Source organism: Nerophis lumbriciformis, linkage group LG34, assembly GCF_033978685.3.
Source record: "Nerophis lumbriciformis linkage group LG34, RoL_Nlum_v2.1, whole genome shotgun sequence".
In the NCBI taxonomy this organism is placed as follows: Eukaryota; Metazoa; Chordata; class Actinopteri; order Syngnathiformes; family Syngnathidae; genus Nerophis; species Nerophis lumbriciformis.
The window spans coordinates 2,967,358-2,992,046 of record NC_084581.2 but is presented as its reverse complement, the minus strand read 5'-3'; the positions used below and the strand labels follow the sequence as shown (position 1 = coordinate 2,992,046).

Below are 24,689 nucleotides of genomic sequence, written 5' to 3'. Positions count from 1 at the left end.
TGGGTCTTGGTCTTGGTCTTGGTGTGGGTCTTGGTATGGCGGGTCTTGGTCTTGGTGTGGGTCTTGGTCTTGGTCTTGGCATGGCGGGTCTTGGTTTTGGCATGGCGGGTCTTGGTCTTGGCATGGCGGCTCTTGGTCTTGGCATGGCGGGTCTTGGTCTTGGTCTTGGTGTCGTCGAGCTGCGACTGGCGGCACTTGGCGTCGTGGAGCTGTGACTGGCGGCACTTGGCGTCTTGGAGCTGCGACTGGCGGAACTTGGCGTCGTTGAGCTGCGACTGGCGGCACTTGGCGTCGTTGAGCTGCGACTGGCGGCACTTGGCGTCGTTGAGCTGCGACTGGCGGCACTTGGCGTCTTGGAGCTGCGACTGGCGGCACTTGGCGTCTTGGAGCTGCGACTGGCGGCACTTGGCGTCTTGGAGCTGCGACTGGCGGCACTTGGCGTCGTTGAGCTGCGACTGGCGGCACTTGGCGTGGAGGGTCTTGGTCTTGGACTTGGCGTGGAGGGTCTTGGTCTTGGACTTGGCGTGGAGGGTCTTGGTCTTGGCGTGGAGGGTCTTGGTCTTGGCGTGGAGGGTCTTGGACTTGGCGTGGAGGGTCTTGGACTTGGCGTGGAGGGTCTTGGACTTGGACTTGGCGTGGAGGGTCTTGGTCTTGGCTTGGCAGTGCTTGGTCTTGGCTTGGCAGTGCTTGGCGGCGTGGAGCTGGTACCGGAGCTTGGCATGATGCGGCTAGGCGTGGTGCGGGTACTGGAGTCTGCCGTGGAACTTGGCGTGGTGGAGCTGGTGCTAGCCTTGGTGCGGCAACAGGTGCTAGCCGTGGTGCTAGCCGTGGAGCTGCGACAGGTGCTAGCCGTGGAGCTAGCCTTGGAGCAGGTGGAGGTGGCCTAGCTGGGGGTTGCGGCTTGGCAGGTCGGAAGACTGGTGAGGGCGGTCGTGGTGGAGGCTGTGGCTTGACGGGTCGGAAGACTGGTGAGGGCGGTCGTGCTGGAGGCTGTGGCTTGACAGGTCGGAAGACTGGTGGTGGCGGCCGTGCTGGAGGCTGTGGCTTGACATCGTGATGCTGAGCCACCCCACCTGAACAATTCCCAGCCCTAGCCCCCCCTCAAGGGGCGGATACCAGACGCGCTCCCTGCGGTCTGGAACTCTCTGTAGGGGTGGGTGGAGGAGGGCAGAAACTTCCCCATTAAATTGTCCAAATTGTCTTTCTTGTACCTGGGATTGAGTGGGTGAAAAAAAATTGTTTTGTGTCTTGGGTGTGGCTTGAGTCCTGGGGAGCGGGGAATCAAAAGAAAAATAATTCAGAAAAAAAAAATCATGGTTTTTGACGTCATTAGGGCGAAGCCGGGCTGGCTGCTGCTTGCCTCCGCCCGGAGGGGGAGGGGCATGTGGGAGGGGCATGTGGGAGGGGCATGTGGGAGGGGCATGTGGGAGCGGCGTGTCCTGCAGGCTCGCGGAAGTTCTACCTGACGTCCTTCGTCGGGAGCGGCGCTTCCGGCACTGCTGCGCTGCGTCCTCCCATTCCTGGGACCAAATGGAGTTTCTGTACTCCACGGAGGAGTAGCGCCGAGTTTCCTCCTCCATCGCGCACAGGACCGCCCAAGAAGCCTCGTCGAAAATGTCCAACTCTCGTGCGAAAAAGCGAGTCTGCTGACGACCTACTGTCATGACTTGGTCCGGGGTGTGTGCTTTTCCAGGATGCAACGGAAAGTTGGCTCGTGCGAGACGGGAATTAAGGTACATGATTTATTTATTAACTATAAATACAAAAAAAAGGATCAAACAAAAAGCGCGCACAGTGGCAGAGAATAAACTATGAACAATTAAACAAAACTTGCAAACTATGGCTTGAATAAAGAAAACTTACTTGGCATGGACAAAAAAGGAGCAGCGTGAACATGGACATGAAAAAATGGACAGAGCATAAATGTGGTGTGAGGTCGTCAGGACGAACAACAGAAAATGAATGAACTTAAATACTATGGACATGATTAACAACAGGTGTGTGACTCAAAACAGGTGTGTGACATGACAGGTGAAACTAATGGGTAACTATGGTGACAAAACAAAACAAAAGTGCACAAAAAGTCCAAAAATAAAACCTGATCACACAGACATGACATCAAGAGTGTTACTAAAACGGCCTTCTTTCATCTCCGTAATATTGCTAAAATTCGTTCCATTTTGTCCACCAGCGACACTGAGATTATTATTCATGCGTTCGTTACGTCTCGTCTCAATTACTGTAATGTATTATTGTCGGGCCTTCCTGTGTCTAGCATTAAAAGATTACAATTGGTACAAAATGCGGCTGCTAGACTTTTGACAAGAACAAGAAAGTTTGACCATATTATGCCTATACTGGCTCACCTGCACTGGCTTCCTGTGCACTTAAGATGCGACTTGAAGGTTTTACTACTTACGTATAAAATACTAAACGGTCTAGCTCCATGCTATCTTGCTGATTGTATTGTACTATATGTTTTTGTTTGTATTTCACTTCACTCCGCCCAGACATCGTGCTGTGGTCTGCTGTTACCAAGTCTGCCATGCTGATTGAGCTCACCATCCCCTGGGAGGAGGGAATCCAGGCAGCCTACGAGCGCAAAGCAGCCAAATATGCAGATCTGGCTGCTGAGTGCAGAGAGGAAGGCTGGTCCACTACCATCTACCCTGTGGAAGTAGGCTGTTGGGGCTTCGTCGGTACATCAACTTTAAGGCTGCTCCGAGATGTGGGAACGACTGGGGCTAAGCTCCAAAGGGAAATCAAGGCCCTTGCTGAGAAAGCAGAAAAGGGAAGCTTCTGGTTGTGGCTGAGGAGGGATAAGTACTGGGGGTCGAGGCAATAAGATGGGTCAGCTGTCTCCCTGCCACCGCTGCGCCACCAGGAGGCGTTCCGGGGTTAAAGAGAGCGAAACTCCAATGAGCGGTGGTCCCCGGCTGATGACCCTGCAGCTGACCCAAGGCGCTGTAGGAGGCGCGTCAGGCATACTTGCCCAGCAGAAACAACACCATATCTGTACAATCAATATGTCCCGGCAAGAAATCTGCGTTCAAGCTTATTAGTGATTCCCAGAGCCCCAAAAAAAGTCTGCGGGCTATAGAGTGTTTTCTATTCAGGCTCCAGTATTCTGGAATGCCCTACCGGTAACAGTTAGAGATGCTACCTCAGTAGAAGCATTTAAGTCCCATCTTAAAACCCATTTGTATACCATAGCCTTTAAATATACACCCCCCCGCCCCTTTTAGACCAGTTGATCTGCCATCTCATTTCTGCTCTGCCCCCCTCTCCTGCGTGGAGAGGTTATTAGGTGACAACAGATGAAGCGCCAGCTGTTCAAAGTCGGGACCCGGGGTGGACCACTCCTCTGTGCATCAGTTGATGACGTCTCTGCGCTGCTGACTTGTCTCCACTCAAGATGATCCCCTGCTGGCCCCACTATGGACTGGGGGGTTTCTCATTGTCTCCCATTGGGTTGAGTTTTTTTCTTGCCCAGATGTGGGATCTGAGCCGAGGATGTTGTTGTGGCTTGTGCAGCCCTTTGAGACACTTGTGATTTAAGGCTATATAAATAAACTTTGATTGACTTTGAAACCTGGTTGTCCATACTCTCTCTATACGCAACTCTGCCCCAAGCTGATGAAATGAGAGCAGTGCTTATTTCAATCAACAATGTCAAATCCATCCATCCAATTTATTTTCTATCGCTTCATCTTTTATATTTAAATACATGTGAATGAATTATCTTCGTATGATCAATATATTTCATGAACTTGATGTGCGTTTTCTTTTTGTGGTCATTCAGTATAAACATTTATGCAGATGGTCAATGTTTTCCATCGCCAGCTCTTTGTAGCAGCTCAACAAGCAGCACAACAAGCACAACATGTTATTCAGCAGACATGCAGGTGTGTCAAGGGAGCACCGTAAAAGAAACATTATGTAAGTGTGGGATTCTGGGAGTTGAAGCATGATTACAGGAATTATGGACACCACATTTCTTCCAATAATGTTGTGTTGTGACTAGGTCTGTCAAAATTAAGCGTTAACTCATGTGATTAACCGCCATATGGCCAGTGATCAGATCAATGAATACGCCAGTGCAAAAATGAATGAGAAGACTCTGACTGGTGCGCTTGCTGGCAAATTTCACTACAAAATACAGCCTGAAAGAACTTTAGATATAACTGTTACTAGATTGTATGCAAATAAATTACCTTCATTCAAGTAAAACACAAACATTGCTGGATGACATTCTGACAATAAAATTGCATTTGTGTATGAATGTTGGAGTTTTTTCTTTAGCAAATTTTAACTATGTACGTGCATAGTCATCTGTGATTAATCATGATTAATCCAAATTTCTAAATGATTTTAAAAACTAATAATTTGACAGCCCTGTTTACTATCGAAGCTGCTCACATTTGAACGAATGCAAGATTTAAGAAGTATCAGTTATATTCTAATGCCAGTATCCATAATTCTTGTTCCTTTAACTCAAATCTATGATATGCACATTTAATGCATGGATAGTAAAGTGACAATGTAATTGCCTTTCTAGAGTTGACACCCAGAGTTAACAAAAGAAAATAAATATAACCTTAGAGAAAAATCCAACTTAAAACATTTGTTTGCAAGTACAATACCAAGTACTTACTTTAGTATATCAGTATGTGGAGTTAAATTATGGAACGGTTTATGCAAAGAAATCAAACAATGCACTAATTTGATGCAGCTCAAGTGGTTCTTCAAACAACAAGTGTTTACAAAGTACAATGAAAAAGATTTATGATAAATGTCTTGAACTTGTTGAAAAAATATATTATTCATGTCATTATGTAAATCATACGTGACTTTACTAGTTATTACTGTATTCATTGATTACATTATTGATGTAAATTGTGTTACAAGTTGAGAACAGGAAGTGAACATATGTGTTCGAATGAAGTGGACATTGGGAAGGATTACATAAACTCTGCTTATTCTTACTCCCTTTTGTACATTTTGTGAAGAGAAATTAAAATGTTTGAAATATGTGACATATCATGCTGACATTGTATACATGTTCAAAATACACTTCAACCAACCAACACCCAAGAAAAATACAATAGACATACAATGTAGCAATGTCATGTCATGTCAAGTATTTTTTTGCAATTTGTCAAGAAAAAAGCAAAGAGTAACAATTAACTATTTTCATTCATCAATAAATGTAGTTTAAATCACTTAACTCTAATAGTTTTTATTAAATATAGGGAGGGATCCTTGTGAGCGCTGTGCATTACCTGCAGTACTGCTTTTAACCAGGGGTATCGCTGTGGTGCTGCGAGGTGCTAAAAATTCCCCGGAAACAATCGACACAACCTGGAAGTAGTACACATAGCCTAGCAGCATGTTGCGGCAATTAAATCGTGTATAATTGTGACGTGATTGTTGTTTTACCGGAAACATTTTAACCGTTCCATACGCGCTTATACATTTTTATTACACCGCAGGGTAACAATTGTTCACCGGAGATGGGAGTCCCGGCATTTTTCCGTTGGCTTAGTCGAAAATATCCCTCCATTATTGTACATTGTGTGGAAGAGAAGGTACGTAGTTAGCATCCTGGCTAGCAACAGAGACGTCTGTGCGTTTAAACGCAGTCTATATGACGACTGTTTTTGGATAATTATACGGTTAAGTGTTTTGTTTCTTGGGCAATAATGCTTCATGCTGAGTGAAATTAATCCGTGTAAATTGTAAACGAGGATAGTACGAGTGCAGTTAGTTCATTTGGTAGCGTTTTCCCGCCAGTGCTCTCACTGTATAAACATTTAGAGCATTTATATTTCAATTGACTCTCATAAACAGGCAGTTGCCGTCAGTTAATGTGAATGCAATATTGTGTAAAGCCCTGGCACCATGCTTAGCTTCATACGCAAGCAAAATAGATTTGCTACTGCTGACTTTATTTACATCACGTTTGTGTGTTGCAGGGTAAAGAGTGTAATGGAGTCCGCATCCCCACCGACACCACCAAACCGAACCCCAACGAGGTGGAATTTGACAATTTGTACTTGGACATGAACGGGATCATTCACCCTTGTACACACCCAGAAGACAAGTAGGAACTGTTACCTTTACACAATATCATCCTAAAAAGTTGAAGTGGAAGAGTTTCTCCCGCCACAGTTCTTAAAAAATAAATTGTATTTTAATATAGCCACTCAATTTTCACCTCCTCTTCCTTTGCGTCCACAGGCCGCCGCCCAAAAACGAAGACGAGATGATGGTGGCCATTTTTGAGTACATTGACCGCCTGTTCAATATTGTGAGGCCCAGGAGAGTTTTGTACATGGCCATTGATGGTGTGGTAAGAAACTTATTATTCACTGAGTTATTCTAGGAGAGACTGTTGTTCTCAGCAATTGTCTCACCTTTTAAAAGGCTCCACGCGCCAAAATGAACCAACAGCGCTCTAGGCGTTTCCGGGCCTCTAAAGAAGGGGTGGAGCTCACAGAGGAGAAGCAGCGCATCAGAGAGGAGATCATCCAAAAAGGTTGGTGTCACTGCACAGAGACAAACTCATGCCACAAACACTACATGTGACAAGCGTCTCTTCCTCTCCCAAAGGAGGGTACCTTCCACCTGATGAGATTAAAGAGAGATTTGACAGCAACTGCATCACTCCAGTAGGTTTTTCAACAGTAAATTAATGTTGTCAACAAGTTCTAGGAGTACTAGACTGTTCCCATGTGTCTCCAGGGCACAGAGTTCATGGATAACCTGGCACAGTGTCTTCGTTACTATGTCGCAGAAAGACTCAGTAACGACCCTGGATGGCAAAATGTCACGGTGAGCTCACCTCTGCTGCCAAATGCTACTTTTGACTTGTATTGGGGACGGCGTGGGAGAGTGGCCGTGCCAGCAACCTGAGTGTTCCTGGTTTGATCTCCAGCTTCTACCAACCTAGTCACGTCTGTTGTGTCCTTGAGCAAGACACTTCACCCTTGCTCCTGATGGGTCGTGGTTAGGGCCTTGCATGGCAGCTCCCGCGATCAGTGTGTGAAAGGGTGAATGTGGAAATAGTGTCAAAGCGCTTTGAGTACCTTGAAGGTAGAAAAGCGCTTTTACTATTTACCATTGATAAATACATTGCAAAGGTATATGTAGGCCTTAAGTTAACAGATTAAATATCTGCAGGTCTTCCTGTCTGATGCCAGCGTTCCTGGTGAAGGAGAGCACAAGATCATGGACTACATCAGGAGACAGAGAGGTGCGACACACTAATCGTGCCCACACACCCATGTGTACTAGGGTTGAATTCAATTAAGTGCACATGGTGTATGTACATATACTTGATTATTTACATCAGGTCACAATTTGCTTGTGGTCCACAGCTCAGCCCAACCACGACCCCAACACACATCACTGCCTTTGTGGTGCCGATGGTGAGTGCTACATTTTTGTGCCTTCTTTTCTCCGGTTAAAATGTAGCATTATTGTTATTGTATTCTAAACGTTAGTTCTATGTTTGGTTCATACAAACCAGGGGTAAACGATTAGCTAGCATTCTTTTAATAAGGAAAAATGGGGGATATGCTCTGCTTGTTGCGGCACTCAGCTAGCTCGAATGTGAAGTAGTGCAACAAGTAAAGAATATCTGCTTTGTGCCCTTCAATAGAAGGCTAATAAGAACCACATTACAGTAGCGTGTAACCAGCTAACAAGAATAAATTAGAAAGTAGATTAATAGATCAGGAGAGACAATAATATCCACGCAGTCCAGCCAATGGTTTTGACTGGACGGTGGGAAGTGGAGTGGGAAGTGTCGTGTGTTGTGGGGATGAAATGTTGTGCGAGTTTCTGCGGGGATAGCGAGACAGAGATTGAGTGGCATGCTGCATTTTGTGACTTACAGAGAGACACTGGGAATCTGTTTGTGTCTTAATTGAATGTAAATAAATGCTACATGGGTTATACAAACCCCGTTTCCAAATGAGTTGGGAAATTGTGTTAGATGTAAATATAAACGGAATACAATGATTTGCAAATCATTTTCAACCCATATTCAGTTGAATATGCTACAAAGACAACATCTTTGATGTTCAAACTGATAAACTTTTTTTTTTTTTGCAAATATTCATTAACTTTAGAATTTGATGCCAGCAACACGTGACAAAGAAGTTGGGATAGGTGGCAATAAATACTGATAAAGTTGAGGAATGCTCATCAAACACTTATTTGGAACATCCCACAGGTGAACGGCAAATTGGGAACAGGTGGGTGCCATGATTGGGTATAAAAGTAGATTCCATGAAATGCTCAGTCATTCACAAACAAGGATGGGGCGAGGGTCACCACTTTGTCAACAAAAGCCTGAGCAAATTGTTGAACAGTTTAAGAAAAACCTTTCTCAAACAGCTATTGCAAGGAATTTAGGGATTTCACCATCTACGGTCCGTAATATCATCAAAGGGTTCAGAGTATCTGGAGAAATCACTGCACGTAAGCAGCTAAGCCCGTGACCTTTGATCTCTCAGGCTGTACTGCCTCAACAAGCGACATCAGTGTGTAAAGGATATCACCACATGGGCTCAGGAACACTTCAAAAACCCACTGTCAGTAACTACAGTTGGTTGCTACATCTGTAAGTGCAAGTTAAAACTCTACTATGCAATGCAAAAGTCATTTATCAACAACACCCAGAAACGCTTTGGCTTCGCTGGGCCCGAGCTCATCTAAGATGGACTGATACAAAGTGGAAAAGTGTTCTGTTGTCTGACGAGTCCACATTTCAAATTGTTTTTGGAAACTGTGGACGTCGTGTCCTCTGTACCAAAGAGGAAAAGAACCATCCAGATTGTTATAGGTGCAAAGTTGTAAAGCCAGCATCTGTGATGGTATGGGGGTGTATTAGTGCCCAAGACATGGGTAACTTACACATCTGTGAAGGCGCCATTAATGCTGAAAGGTACATACAGGTTTTGGAGCAACATATGTTGCCATCCAAGCAACGTTACCATGGACGCCTCTGCTTATTTCAGCAAGACAATGCCAAGTCACGTGTTACATCAATGTGGCTTCATAGTAAAAGAGTGCGGGTACTAGACTGGCCTGCCTGTAGTCCAGACCTGTCTCCCATTGAAAATATGTGGCGCATTATGAAGCCTAAAATACCACAACGGAGACCCCCGGACTCTTGAACAACTTAAGCTGTACATCAAGCAAGAATGGGAAAGAATTCCACCTGAGAAGCTTAAAAAAATGTGTCTCCTTAGTTCCCAAATGTTTACTGAGTGTTGTTAAAAGGAAAGGCCATGTAACACAGTGGTGAACATGCCCTTTCCCAACTACTTTGGCACGTGTTGCAGCCATGAAATTCTAAGTTAATTATTATTTGCAAAAAAATAAATAAAGTTTATGAGTTTGAACATCAAATATCTTGTCTTTGTAGTGCATTCAATTGAATATGGGTTGAAAAGGATTTGCAAATCATTGTATTCCGTTTATATTTACATTTAACACAATTTCCCAACTCTTATAGAAACGGGGTTTGTACTTGTATAGCGCTTTTCTACCTTCAAGGAACTAAAAGCGCTTTGACACTATTTCTACATTCACACACTGATGGCGGGAGCTGACCACGACACATCAGGAGCAAGGGTGAAGTGTCTTGCTCAACGACACCACAGACGTGACTCGGTTGGCGGAAGCTGGGGATCAAACCAAGAACCGCTCTACCAATCAAGCCACGTCTTCCCTATGTTATAATGTTACAATATGATGAAGCAGATAGAGGACACATATCTTTAAGCTGCAAGTTTATGACGACTAGGGCCAAAGTGTCTGAACATTCTGTGGTTTTAGAAGGCACACACATTTATTAAAGGTTGCCTGTTTGCAAAGTAGGGTTTTTATTTTTCACTTTCATATTTATAACTGCTGGGCGCACTAATCCAAAAACGGAAACGAGTCTTGTAGACTTATTAAAAATATACTCATATAGTACATATATTAACAGTATACAAAATAGTAATTATAGATGTACAAATAATAGCTTTATAATCTATTCAAAGCCCCTGAATCGAATCGTGAGGTGTCCACTGATTCATACCTGTACTCAAAATACATCGATCATGCTTTTTTCCCTATCGGCAGCACTGGTTACTGTATGACACTTTTTCCTCAGCGATCCATGTAAGCTCTCAGCGTGTAAGCACTGAATCAGTGAAAATAAATGAGCCAGTGTTTCCCATATTTAATTATATGTGGAAGCCTTTCATGAATTCAGGTTTGGCGCAACCAATTCGCCCTCACTCATTAAGATGTCTATGGATGTTTTCATTCATCCAGGTCATTTTAATCTCAGGGCATTCAATCGATTGCAACTGAACTGTTTGGTTTGTCTTAGGATATTTTTCGCCTGCCGTCCAAGTAGGCTTCATCAGTTCATGTCCAGACTAAGATTGGTCAGATTTTGTCTGACGAAGCGGATGGTGCCAAACCCCCAAATATTTATACTCCAGTACCAGGAAGGTGTGCCTGGGCAAGGATCGTTCCGCCCTACTGTAGTGAGAAAAACTGTTGAGATGCAAACAAGCAATCCCATTTTCAATTAGGGCTGCAACAATTAGTCAACAATTATATTTGTCGTTAACAATTATATTTGCCGACAACAGTCGTAACGTCATCACTCGGTTTGTTCAGGGAGGGATGGTTTTTCAACCTTGACATCTGTACTTTGTTGTTCTCAAAGGAGTGCTGTTTCTCCTTGAGATGCAGATAGACAGCTGAAAGGCCTACTGAATTAATTTTTATTTATTTAAACGGGGATAGCAGATCCATTCTATGTGTCATACTAGATCATTTCGCGATATTGCCATATTTTTGCTGAAAGGATTTAGTATAGAACAACGACGATAAAGTTCGCAACTTTTGGTCGCTGATAAAAAAAAAAGCCTTGCCTGTACCGGAAGTAGCGTGACGTCACAAGTTGAAAGTCTCCTCACATTTCCCCATTGTTTACACCAGCAGCGAGAGCGATTGAGACCGAGAAAGCGACGATTACCCCATTAATTTGAGCCAGGATGAAAGATTCGTGGATGAGGAACGTGAGCGTGAAGTATTAGAGTGCAGTGCAGGACGCATCTTTTTTCGCTCTGACCGTAACTTAGGTACAAGGGCTCATTGGATTCCACACTCTCTCCTTTTTCTATTGTGGATCACGGATTCACTCACCTGCGTTCCAGCGATCGACGGAGCGACGAAGGACTTCACCCGATCATCGATGCGGTCGGCGGCTAGCGTCGGATAGCGCGTCTGCTATCCAAGTCAAAGTCCTCCTGGTTGTGTTGCTGTAGTCAGACGCTAATACACCGATCGCATCTACAGCTTTCTTCTTTGCAGTCTCCATTGTTCATTAAACAAATTGCAAAAGATTCACCAACACAGATGTCCAGAATACTGTGGAATTTTGCGATGAAAACTGAGCTTTTTGTATTGGATACAATGGCGTCCCAATACTTCCGTTTCAACCATCGACGACGCGCATACGTCATCATACCTAGACGTTTTCAACCGGAAGTTTCGCAGGAAATTTGAAATTGCACTTTATAAGTTAACCCGGCCGTATTGGCATGTGTTCCAATGTTAAGATTTCATCATTGATATATAAACTATCAGACTGCGTGGTGGGTAGTAGTGGGTTTCAGTAGGCCTTGAATGGGTCACACAAACAATCTGGTGTATGCTATCTATTGTAATGATGGATACACTGATTCATATATTGGAGAAACAAAGCAACCACTAAGCCGACATATGGCACAGCATAGACAGGCAAACTCTTCAGGCCAAGACTAAGCTGTCTCCTTGCACCTCAAGGAGAAACAGCAGTCATTTGAAAACCAAAATTTACAGATTCTTGACAGGGAGGACGGATGGTTTGTAGAAGGACTGAGGGAAGCCATCTATGTCAGAGTTGAAAAATCATCCTTGAACAGAGGTGGTGGTCTGTGACACCGCCTATCTGCCACAAACAACACTGTCCTTTCAACCATTCCTAAAATACTCTGCAATTTAGCCTCCAACAAAACAGGAGATAGAAACATTCTGGTCACAGATTCTCCATTGTGCCATTTTTTTTACAACTGAATGGAGTGTATTAGGTGGGTGAATCGGACTATTTCGGCGGTTATTGGTCGATCCACAGCGATCGTTCGGCCAAACAATACCTCAATGCTAACCAGGGGAAAATACACTTCGACTGTCTTCGACATTGACAGTAGTATTGGCCGATGTCCTGCTGCTGAATCGCGCCGTGGCTTGTCAAAGTCATTCTAGATTATAAATCATGCTTTTCACCTGGATAATAGGAGGATTTAGCCATAAATCTTGAAGTTGTTCATCTGTGACAATCAATTTATACTCTTAGATGGAATCAGACACGACAACCGAAGACAGCAACTTTTCCTTTTAACCCTTTGTGGGGATTATGATTAATTATTTATCTTAAAGGAGAAATGCACCTTTTTTTGAATTGTTCATCATTATGAGAGACAAGAAAACAAAAGTTTGTTTTTTGTGCATTCTAATGTAAAAATCGGCTCATTTAGGTAGCTAGCAATGCAGCCAATGGGAGCAATCAATTCTACCTCTAAATCACTTTAAAATGCATTCTAAAACCTTCAATAATACTTCGTTTATGTTCCATAACCTGTACAACAACCAAACTGTTGCGATTTTGTTATTGTAAGAGCGAACACTGAGGAACTCTTTTTCTATCGCAGTAAAACTTTGGCGTGCTTCGGTATTAGCCGTAAATGCTAACTACGGCAAGAGATAAGCGAGCTTCTACGTCAGCATGAACCATGTTTGAATTTGTAATGCACAACACAAGGCGATAAAACACCAATTTCTACTGACTGAAAAACATAAACAATCATATTACAGTAAAGTATTAGCCCGCATTTCATGTTTTGTTTGTACACAGCTTGCCAGACAGCGTATGTACTGTACTTGTAATAACACGCATGACGTGCAGCATGTATCATGATTTCAAAATTTCTTATCACAGTTATCGTGACCAATATTATCATGTTATTATTATCGCGGTATTTTATGTGCTCAAAATGTTCAAAAAGTACTTATACTGAAATCTTTTAACTAAGTTTTATTTTTAAAAAACAACACATTGATAATGATATACTTGTAGAATAAACATTATTGTAGATAACTGTTACATGCACCTTAAGTAGAAATTAAATGTGCATATGAAAACATAAGCATTATTGACAGAGTAATATGGCAGAAACTAAATACAATAAATAAATGTAAAAAATTTGCATGATGGCACATGACGGCCATAAGATGTAACTGCATTATTTTGTCCTAGTATACAATTATAGTGTTCATTTATGAGTGATCTCATCTTACACATATTAGATAACGCCTCAAATATTTGAAAGTTTTGCAATGTAATATGACAGCGCTGCAGTAAGGTCTTTTGCCATTTTTGACGAAGGAGTATAAGCAGCTGCTTCTGGAAGGCATCATTTATTGTATGTGTGATGTTGGTAGATGGTGTATTGTAGCTGTGGCATCGCTGTAAAAAAGTGAAAAGCAAATGTATTGTTATTTTTATTAGATGCTAATTATTATTTTAATCATCTGACTGACCCACACACAGTGACACACAAACCCCAATGTTACACTTGTAAAAACAAAACACATTGCAGTGTTTTTGTTGGATTTGATTTTAACACTTAAGTTTTAAAAGTAATGTAAAGTGCAGCAATAATTAACCGCACAAAACACAAACAGAAGTACATTTTGTTCTGCTACAGTATGTGTTGTGTGCACACACTACTCGTTCTCGCTGATAGCTTTTTGTAAAACTTACGTGTAACTATAAGAATGTTTGACAAAAGAGGACATGTTCATTTGCTACAAGTTGACTTGCCTTGCACTCGACGTGGAGTTGTGGATGGTGGTTCCAGAGTTGGCGCAACATGTTTGAAGCGTTGCCTCCCTTCGCGGGGACTTTTTTCCTGCATTTTCTGGTGATGGGCTGACTATCATCCATTATTTTACCCTCAGCATGCTTGACCAATCTAAAATGCGTCCAGACTTCAGATTTTGTCCGTTTGCGCCGAGGGCAACATCTAAAGAGCGAGGTCAGTGTGTTCTCCGCCATCGCAAACAGCGCGAGTGTGCATGCACCATCTTCGGAGGCGCGGCCGCTGCGTTTCCAGGAAGTGAGCAATGTCGCCTAAAATGCATTAATAAATGACAGTTTTTCAATCATTAAAAAATTAAACGGTATTACTAAACGTCCGGAATTTTACCGTGGTTTATCATTATACCGTTTACCGTTACACCCCTAATCATGATCAATGTAAAGTGTGACTCAGTCAATGAATAGTTGTCTGTTTGGTCCAGCTGGCCGGCACTTTTTTCTGATTTATTTGGGGTAAGCACACCATTTATGTCGGAGTAGCTTGTCTCCAAATTCCACAATTGCAGCTTTGAGTCTCTTTCACCTCACTCTATTGGCTTCCGTCTGCTCCAACGTTTCACTCTCTTCTTTGTGCTGGCTTCTAGAGACAGTAGTTCATCCTCCGTTCATTCAGATTAAAAAAGATAAGGTTGTGAATCCTCATTTGTCCCAAAATAGTCGTCTTCGTTGTTTATTACCAAGTCTGCCATGATTAGAACTAGAGGTGGGAATCTTTGGACACTACACAATTCGATTACAATTCAGGAGCTACGATTCGATTAAAAATCGATTATTGATGCACCTTTAATTTATGTATATTGATGCAGTTTTACATTTATTTTCGTTTCACTATATAAGTGTTTATTACTTGCAACTTTAAAAAACAGTACATTTGTAATAAACAGTTAAATTTATTCCCACATTTATTAAATTCATGGAAATGTGTGAAAAACTGGGACATAAGTGCCCAATAATAAAAGGAGCTGGTCGAATCTCGGTGAGGTGGCTTGCTACAGTGAGCCACATTTGAAAACTGTCTGCATTACTTTGTTTACAATAAATACCATACCATACCAACATTATTTATAAAGCTCTTTAAAAACAACTACCGTTGAAGTACAAAGGGCTGTACACCACAAAGAAATAGAGGTAAAGGACAGACTAAAAAATAACATTTAAAACAGAAGTAAAATACACATTGAAAAAGCAAATAAAAATGACCCTAAAATCAATTTGTTAGATAAAAAGCAGTTAAAAAGTTAAAAACAGTAAAAAAAAGTTAAAAACAGTTTAAAGTCTCATGCTGGGTTAAAAGTCAGAGAATAAAAATGGGTTTTAAGAAGGGTCTTAAAAATAGCCAAAGAAGGGGCCTGTCTCACATGGAGAGGGACATCGTTCCAGAGTTTGGGATCCGCAACAGATCTGTCCCTCTGAGCTTGCGCTTTGATTTGGGTACCTCCAGGATCAGCTGATCAGCTGACCTGAGGGACCGGGTGGGGGCATAGAGGTGGAGCAGCTCAGAGAGGTAAGGTGGGGCAAGACCACGTAAGGATTTAAAAACGAGTAAGATCATTTCTAAAATGGACTCTAAAGACACAGGCAGCCATTGAAGGGAGGCTAAAACAGGAGTAATGTGCTCTCTTTTTCTTGTGTTAGTTAAAAGTCGGGCAGCTGCATTTTGGACCAGCTGCAGACGTGAGAGGGAGGACTGACTAATTCCAAAATACAAAGAGTTACAGTAATCCAGTCGAGATGTGATAAAATGCATGGATTACTGTTGCCTAGAAAGAAGGTTTTTAACCTTGGCCAGCTGACGTGAATAAAAAAAGCTGACTTTCACCATTGTGCCAATCTGACAGTCCAATTTAAAATCACTGTCAATACGAAAGCCCAGGTTGGTGACCATGGGCTTAATGTGCAAAGCCAAGGGGCCGAAGTCAACAGGGGGGAGCCCACAGGTACCACTAGGTCCAAACACTATTACTTCTGTCTTCTTTTCATTGAAGTTTAAGAAATTTAGGGCCATCCAGGCCTTGATATCATTAAGACAAGCAAGTAGTGGCTGCATTGAAGAGGCATGATTTCTCTTTAACGGAAAATAAATTTGTGTGTCATCGGCATAACAATGAAAACAAATATCATGCTTTCTTAGGATTGAGCCTAGGGGAAGTAAATAAATAGAAAAGATCAGTGGTCCTAAAACTGAGCCCTGTGGGACCCCATATGTCAAGGGAGCAACAGAGGATTCAGAACCAGCAACATTTACAGTGGAGGTCCTGTTAGTCAAATATGACTTCAGCCAACTCAAAGCAGTACCACAGATGCCCACTTGATGCTGTAGGCAGCTAATTAAAATATTATGGTCTACCGTATCAAATGCTGCTGTTAGGTCGAGTAAAACTAAAATCGCATGATCACCTAAATTTGTTGCTTGAAGGATGTCATTAAAAACCCTTAATAATGCTGACTCGGTACTATGGAGGGGTTTAAATCCAGACTGGAAGACTTCTAAAATATCACAGTCCTCTAAAAATGTGTTTAACTGGGTAAAAACTATCTTCTCCAAGATCTTTGAGAGGAAAGGCAGCTTAGAAATGGGTCTAAAATGGGCTAAAACCGAACTGTCCAGACCAGGTTTCTTTAAAAGCGGCGTGTTTAAAACTGGTAGGAACCACACCAGAAAACAGACTGCTATTTAAAATGTTAAGAACAGGCTGCCCTATGCAAGAAAACACTTCTTTTTAAAAATTTAGGAGGAACAGCATCATGGAGGGAACCTGAGGGCTTCATATGATTAGTTAATTCTTGTAACTGCCGCAGTGTCACTAGCTCATACTGATTAAAAACAGCAGAGTAGTTAAACGGGACAAAAGGGTCAGAGGTCGGAACGGAAATGAGAGCCCTTGTTGTGGCAAGCTTATCAATAAAATACTCTAAAAAGGCATTGCACAATTCAGAGGAAGGTTCCAAACATGTAGGCTGAGGGGCATTAAGAACAGAGTCAATGGTTTTGAATAAAACACAAGGGTCAAGACTATTTGAGGCAATAATGTTTGCCGAATGTTCTTTTTGCCTCTTTTACTGTGCTCTGATAACGATGCCAACAGTCCTTTAAAATCTGGAGTGACACCTTAAGCTTGTCCTTCTTCCACCTGTTTTGCGGCACTCACGTCTGATCGCATGTGTTCTCTCATTAAACCAGGTTTCTGATTTAATTTTGGCCTTTTTTTGTTTTTAAAGGAGCCACTGAGTTCAAGGCAGTCTCACAGGTGGAGTCAAACAATGCATTGAGTTTCTCAGTGTCAGAAAAAACAGAGTCAGAGGGTAAAAAAACCTGGTTAAAAGCAATAATAAACTGACCAGCAGTGGAAAGGTTAAAAACTCGACAGAGACGCGCAGGAGCGCGCGCTCCAGCTGTCAAGCGGTTAAAACTGGCCTCAAATACAAACCCCGTTTCCATATGAGTTGAGAAATTGTGTTAGATGTAAATATAAACGGATTACAATGATTTGCAAATCCTTTTCAACCCATGTTCAATTGAATGCACTACAAAGACAAGATATTTGATGTTCAAACTCATAAACTTTATATTTTTTTTGCAAAATTTAGAATTTCATGTCTGCAACACGTGCCAAAGTAGTTGGGAAAGGGCATGTTCACCACTGTGTTACATGGCCTTTCCTTTTAAAGGGGAACATTATCACAATTTCAGAAGGGTTAAAACCATTAAAAATCAGTTCCCAGTGGCTTATTTTATTTTTCGAAGTTTTTTTCAAAATTTTACCCATCACGCAATATCCCTAAAAAAAGCTTCAAAGTGCCTGATTTTAACCATCGTTATATACACCCGTCCATTTTCCTGTGACGTCACATAGTGATGCCAACACAAACAAACATGGCGCATAGAACAGCAAGCTATAGCGACATTAGCTCGGATTCAGACTTGGATTTCAGCGGCTTAAGCGATTCAACAGATTACGCATGTATTGAAACGGATGGTTGTAGTGTGGAGGCAGGTAGCGAAAACGAAATTGAAGAAGAAACTGAAGCTATTGAGCCATATCGGTTGAACCGTATGTAAGCGAAAACGACACGACACGACAGCCAGCGACACGGGAGAAAGCGAGGACGAATTCGGCGATCGCCTTCTAACCAACGATTGGTATGTGTTTGTTTGGCAATAAAGGAAACTAACAACTATGAACTAGGTTTACAGCATATGAAATACATTTGGCAACAACATGCACTTTGAGAGTGCAGACAGCCCAGTTTTCATCAATTAATATATTCTGTAGACATACCCTCATTCGCTCTCTTTTCCTGAAAGCTGATCTGTCCAGTTTTGGAGTTGATGTCAGCAGGCCAGGGAAGCTAGGGTCGATATTCTTCTCTTGATCATCTTCGGTGGCATAAGGGACGGTGTGAGCCAAGACATCCAGGGGGTTTAGCTCGCTCGTCTGCAGGAACAAACTGCCGCCATTGCTTGCCGTGCTACCGAGGTCCTTTGTCCCTGAATTGCTCACACACTCCGGCAGATTCAATGGGGGTCTGGCGGCAGATTTCTTTGACTTCATCGTTGGAAATGCATCTGCTTTGAGTGTCGCAGGATATCCACACATTCTTGCCATCTCTGTCGTAGCATAGCTTTTGTCGGTAAAGTGTGCGGAACAAACGTCCAATTTCTTGCCACTTTCGCATCTTTGGGCCACTGGTGCAACTTGAATCCGTCCCTGTTCGTGTTGTTACACCCTCCGACAACACACCAACGAGGCATGATGTCTCCAAGGTACGGAAAACAGTCGAAAAAACGGAAAATAACAGAGCTGATTTGACTCGGTGTTTGAGAAAATGGCGGATTGCTTCCCGATGTGACGTCACGATGTGACGTCACAACGTGACGTCACATCCGAGAGCGAATAATAGAAAGGCGTTTAATTCGCCAAAATTCACCCATTTAGAGTTCGGAAATCGGTTAAAAAAATATATGGTCTTTTTTCTGCAACATCAAGGTATATATTGACGCTTACATAGGTCTGGTGATAATGTTCCCCTTTAACAACACTCAGTAAACGTTTGGGAACTGAGGAGACACATTTTTTAAGCTTCTCAGGTGGAATTATTTCCCATTGTTGCTTGATGTACAGCTTAAGTTGTTCAACAGTCCGGGGGTCTCCGTTGTGGTATTTTAGGCTTCATAATGCGCCACACATTTTCAATGGGAGACAGGTCTGGACTACAGGCAGGCCAGTCTAGTACCTGCACTCTTTTACTATGAAGCCACGTAAATGTAACACGTGGCTTGGCATTGTCTTGTTGAAATAAGCAGGGGCGTCCATGGTAACGTTGCTTGGATGGCAACATATGTTGCTCCAAAACCTGTATGTACCTTTCAGCATTAATGGCGCCTTCACAGATGTGTAAGTTACCCATGTTTTGGGCACTAAGACACCCCCATACCATCACAGATGCTAGCTTTTCAACTTTGCGCCTATAACAATCTGGATGGTTCTTTTCCTCTTTGGTACAGAGGACACGACGTCCACAGTTTCCAAAAACAATTTGAAATGTGGACTCGTCAGACCACAGAACACTTTTCCACTTTGTATCAGTCCATCTTAGATGAGCTCAGGCCCAGCGAAGCCGATGGCGTTTCTGGGTGTTGTTGATAAACGGTTTTCGCCTTGCATAGGAGAGTTTTAACTTGCACTTACAGATGTAGCGACCAACTGTAGTTACTGACAGTGGGTTTCTGAAGTGTTCCTGAGCCCATGTGGTGATATCCTTTACACACTGATGTCGCTTGTTGATGCAGTACAGCCTGAGGGATCGAAGGTCACATACAGTGATTTCTCCAGATACTCTGAACCCTTTGATGATATTACGGACCGTAGATGGTGAAATCCCTAAATTCCTTGCAATAGCTGGTTGAGAAAGGTTTTTCTTAAACTGTTCAACAATTTGCTCACGCATTTGTTGACAAAGTGGTGACCCTCGCCCCATCCTTGTTTGTGAATGACTGAGCATTTCATGGAATCTACTTTTATACCCAATCATGGCACCCACCTGTTCCCAATTTGCCTGTTCACCTGTGGGGTGTTCCAAATAAGTGTTTGATGAGCATTCCTCAACTTTATCAGTATTTATTGCCACCTTTCCCAACTTCTTTGTTAAAGTTAAAGTTAAAGTTAAAGTACCAATGATTGTCACACACACACTAGGTGTGGCGAGATTATTCTCTGCATTTGACCCATCACCCTTGATCACCCCCTGGGAGGTGAGGGGAGCAGTGGGCAGCAGCGGTGGCCGCGCCCGGGAATCATTTTGGTGATTTAACCCCCAATTCCAACCCTTGATGCTGAGTGCCAAGCAGGGAGGTAATGGGTCCCATTTTTATAGTCTTTGGTATGACTCGGCCGGGGTTTGAACTCACAACCTACCGATCTCAGGGCGGACACTCTAACCACTAGGCCACTGAGTAGGTTTTGTCACGTGTTGCTGGCATCAAATTCTAAAGTTAATGATTATTTGCAAAAAAAAAAGTTTTATCAGTTTGAACATCACAAATGTTGTCTTTGTAGCATATTCAACTGAATATGGGTTGAAAATTATTTGCAAATCATTGTATTCCGTTTATATTTACATCTAACACAATTTCCCAACTCATATGGAAACAGGGTTTGTATGACAGGCATATGGTCTGAAAGCACGTTGTCAGAAATGTCCAAGTTAGACACAGGTAGACCATATGAGAGGACAAGATCAAGCGTGTGACCACGTCCGTGTGTGGGGCCAGACACAAACTTTGTCAAATTTAAAAGAGTAAATAAGGTTTAAAAAATCCTTCACCAGTGGCTTGTCGGGACAGCATACATGGATAATAAAATCTCCAACAATGAGGACACGATCATAGCGGGGTCATAATTCCTGCTAAAAAGTCTGAATAGTCATTGATGAAGTCCTTGCTGTATTTGGGCGGGCGGTAAATGACAGCGCACAGCACCGCGTCAGCGCGACACACCTCAAATAAAGTCATTTCAAAACTGGCGAAAAATGAAGAAGGAAAGCATTGCTTACATTTATAGTCATTTTTATAAAGTGTCGCCGTTCCTCCTCCATGGCCTGAGGTACGAGGAGAGTTAAAATAGCAACAGTCTGCCGGCAGAAGTTCGGAGAAAACACTGGACTCACCGGCCCCAAACCACGTTTACGTTATGCACAGGAAGTCCAGACACCGTGACTCGAAGAAAGCCCTGAGTGGGAACGTTTTGTTCGCCACTGATCTGGCGTTTACCAGACCAATTCTGGCAGGAGATGAGACTGGCGTCGCAGCACACCGGGAATCCCGGCACAGCAACTTTTAATTTCGAGGGATTCACCCCACGTTGGCGGCACCGGGCTGAGCAGGTGCTGGTGTGGCGCGTCCATGGTCTCTCATCGGGGCCGATTTCCGGTACAGGGTAACCCGATGGATCCACGGAGGACCAGAAAGCAACAAGGGAAGCGCTTAATCCATTTCCCGTCCGGGCAGCGCTGGAGAAGCACGCCAACAGTACTCTCTGCTTTACCCGCCGGCCACTACGGGTGCCGCGGCGACGCTTCCGCGGAAAGCTCAGGGCTGGAAACCGGAAGAGGTGAGCCAGTATTCCTGACAGCAACAGGGGCAGGACATTTGGACCACCAAAATCAAAAGAAAAGTTATTTTTGATAGATGGTCGAAAAGCCAACAATTCTTGGCGATCATACACCAGCAGAGACTCGAACTGTTTAGTGCAGTAAGACAAAATCAACAAAAACTGAAACCAGACTGAGAGCGGTCGACGGCCAGCCACACACGACGGCGCCATCTTGAATTCTAAATAAATAAATCAATAATCGATCATTGATGTATGCCAATCGATTTTATAATCGTCCGTATCCGAATTACAATGCACTTCCCTTGCAGTCTTTAGGCAATAGCCACTGTTGGAGACTGTACTCGTGTTCAGAGACTCTTTACTTCTGTTGCTCAATGTCCGCGACAAACAGCAAGAGCTGCAGAGAGCCTGACGTTAAACTTGCTTTGCCTCGCTGCTCCAGCTGTACATTTTCTCCTTAAAAAGCGCCGCTGTCTTGTTATATCTCCCAATATTTTAAATTACGTCCACATCTCAGACATGCTGCCTCCGCTCCAGACAATTGCGCGTGTCTTGCTTATGTCATCACGACATCCACTTTCGACAGTGCTGTTTCATTGATCAGTCTTTTTTCGGTGGCTGAATTTTCAGTGTATCACTAGTCAAATTAGGTTAATTTATACAGTACATTACTTTCATTTGTATTCACATAAAATAACCCTCATTTTTAAGGTGTGGCGACATTTATTTTGCTGTGGCGATCAAATGCATCTACAAACCCTGCATACGTCAGCAGCCAAATTAGGAGCCTTTGTAACAACAAAAGGGTAGTATTTTTATACCAATAAAATATTGTTTAAAATATAGATTTTAGGCCATAACAATCTTTTTTAACGGGGGTTCTTCAGGAAGTTGTAGTGTGGGGGCCCAGAATTTGTTGATAACCGTGCTGTTCTCAGAACATTAAATCAATTGCAAGTGGACTGTTCAGTTTGTTTTGGAAGAAGTTTGACATACTCATAGGGGAAGTCTTTGTCAGTTCAAGCTCAAAGATATACATTAAACAGATCTCATCTGAGTGCCTGGTGCTGAGGTCCAAACTATTTATCTTAAAGGGGATATTCACAAGCAGGTAAAGTTTTGTGGTGTAAAAAAGTTTGTGTACATAAAAAAATGTTAACCGTAGAACTGAATCGTTTGTACATTTTATCGAATAGTTCGTATTTTTTGGTATCGTTTTTCTGTTTTTAATTATATTGTTTTTAAATTGTATTGTAACCCATGCATCTACATGTGTATTGAATTGTCTATCACAAAGATGTCAACCCTTGTGATAACCTTGTGTTGAACACACGTCGTGCTAACGGTGTCTGTCTCTGATTAGCTGACCTGATCATGCTTGGGCTGGCCACACACGAGCCCAACTTCACCATCATCAGGGAGGAGTTTAAGCCCAACAAGCCCCGCCCCTGTGCGCTCTGTGGACAAATTGGTCATGAGATCAAAGAGTGTCAGGGCATGGCACGAGAGAAGCAAGGAGAGGTGAGAAGCCATTTTCAACATGATCATGTCTTAAAGTTCCAGTATAATGGGAAAACACGTTGACTTTATATGCCAAATTACGTTTCATTGTATCCGTTAAACCATATCCAATTGTATTTCCAACCCGGAAAGTGTGTGAAAATACCGAGTAAACATCATAAAATGCCACAATTCCAGACGGCCATTTTGAATATTTCGCTCCTGGTATCTTCTGCGATTGCAGTAGATTCTGGGTCGGATGAAGTCACTGGGGTAACTCACCCGCACCGCACTCTGACTATATCAGCAGATCAGCTATACTGGAAATGCGCAAAAATTGGAAAGGGATGTGCGGTGGTCTATCATTCATAATCCCTATGTAAGACAAGAACACATGTTTTTCTTTTTTTTTATGCATTCAAAATTGTAAATGGAATTTTTTTTGATTCTGCTAACAATTGAGTCAATGGGGGCTCCTCTATTCACAAAACCCTCTAAATAACCATCCAATACTCTCCAACAATACTCCATTTACATACCTTGACCTGAATATTGACCAAATATTAGCGATATTAATATATACGCGATATAGCGATATTAATATATACGCTAACGCAGACAAACATATTTTTTCGCAGCACATTGATCACAGAGAGCTTATCTTGCTATATTGAATCTGTCAGAACACCGGCCGGCCTGCTACTGCTGCTGCATCATGTCTCAGCTAGTGGAAATGTATTCAAGATTATAAATCATGCTTTTCACCTGGATAATGGTAAGTAAATAAGTTGTTCATTTGAGACAGACGCGACAACCAAGGACAATGTCTGCAGGCAACAACTTTTCCTTTTAACCCATTGTGTGTACGATAGGGGTGTAACGGTACACAAACATTTCGGTTTGGTACGTACCTTGGTTCAGAGGTCACGGTTCGGTTCATTTTCGGTACAGTAAGAAAACAACAAAATATAAATTTTTTGGTTATTTATTTACCAAATTTGTAAACAATGGCTTTATCCTTTTAACATTGGGAACACTATAATAATTCTGCCCACGTTAATCAACATTAAACTGCCTCATGTTGATGCTCAGATTAAATACAATGACAAAACTTTTCTTCTACATATAAAAAGTGCCACATTAAACAGTTTCAAGTCAACTCATCATGCTTAATTTATTACAGCATTTGGGAAGCCTGTAGTTGATTTTTATCATGTAAATGTTATATTTTTATCAACATGTGATAGCAGGGACCCTGTCATTCAAAACTAGGCTGCTCCATTACTAATGATTAACGTAACTATAGCTGAAAAAATAGTACAATAGCAATAGCAGAGACTACACATGCACGCACGCACGGCAAAATGAGCTAACGTTGCGCTAAAAGCTAATTAGCCTTCACCTCAAGCCAGGACTGCGAGCGAGCTGAGCTGCAGTTTAAGTTTCTAGAAGGTGAAAGGGCTCATAGTGATGTTACTAGTAGTTGACTGGGAGGTGTTTATTTTAATTTGGGGAGAGTATGCTGCCTTATGCTCACCTGCTAAACACCTATCTGCTCGACGCTGAAGCGCTGACTACAT

The 24,689-nt window shown here is 42.5% G+C and overlaps 1 protein-coding gene across 2 annotated transcripts in view; it reads left to right on the top strand.

Moving 5' to 3' along the window:
* Window positions 1-5,346: 5,346 nt before the first annotated feature.
* Window positions 5,347-24,689, top strand: part of xrn2 (5'-3' exoribonuclease 2) — a 61,120-nt gene continuing 41,777 nt past the window's right edge. Inside the window, exons 1-9 of one of the 2 annotated variants that reach the window (XM_061929269.1) lie at window positions 5,347-5,588; window positions 5,976-6,103; window positions 6,241-6,352; window positions 6,427-6,538; window positions 6,613-6,671; window positions 6,745-6,834; window positions 7,183-7,255; window positions 7,380-7,430; window positions 22,973-23,130. In XM_061929269.1, the coding sequence (XP_061785253.1) occupies window positions 5,514-5,588; window positions 5,976-6,103; window positions 6,241-6,352; window positions 6,427-6,538; window positions 6,613-6,671; window positions 6,745-6,834; window positions 7,183-7,255; window positions 7,380-7,430; window positions 22,973-23,130 (858 nt within the window). In that variant the 5' untranslated portion in view covers window positions 5,347-5,513. The remainder of the gene's footprint in view (window positions 5,589-5,975; window positions 6,104-6,240; window positions 6,353-6,426; window positions 6,539-6,612; window positions 6,672-6,744; window positions 6,835-7,182; window positions 7,256-7,379; window positions 7,431-22,972; window positions 23,131-24,689) is intronic. The other variant, XM_061929268.1, reaches the window with a different exon arrangement.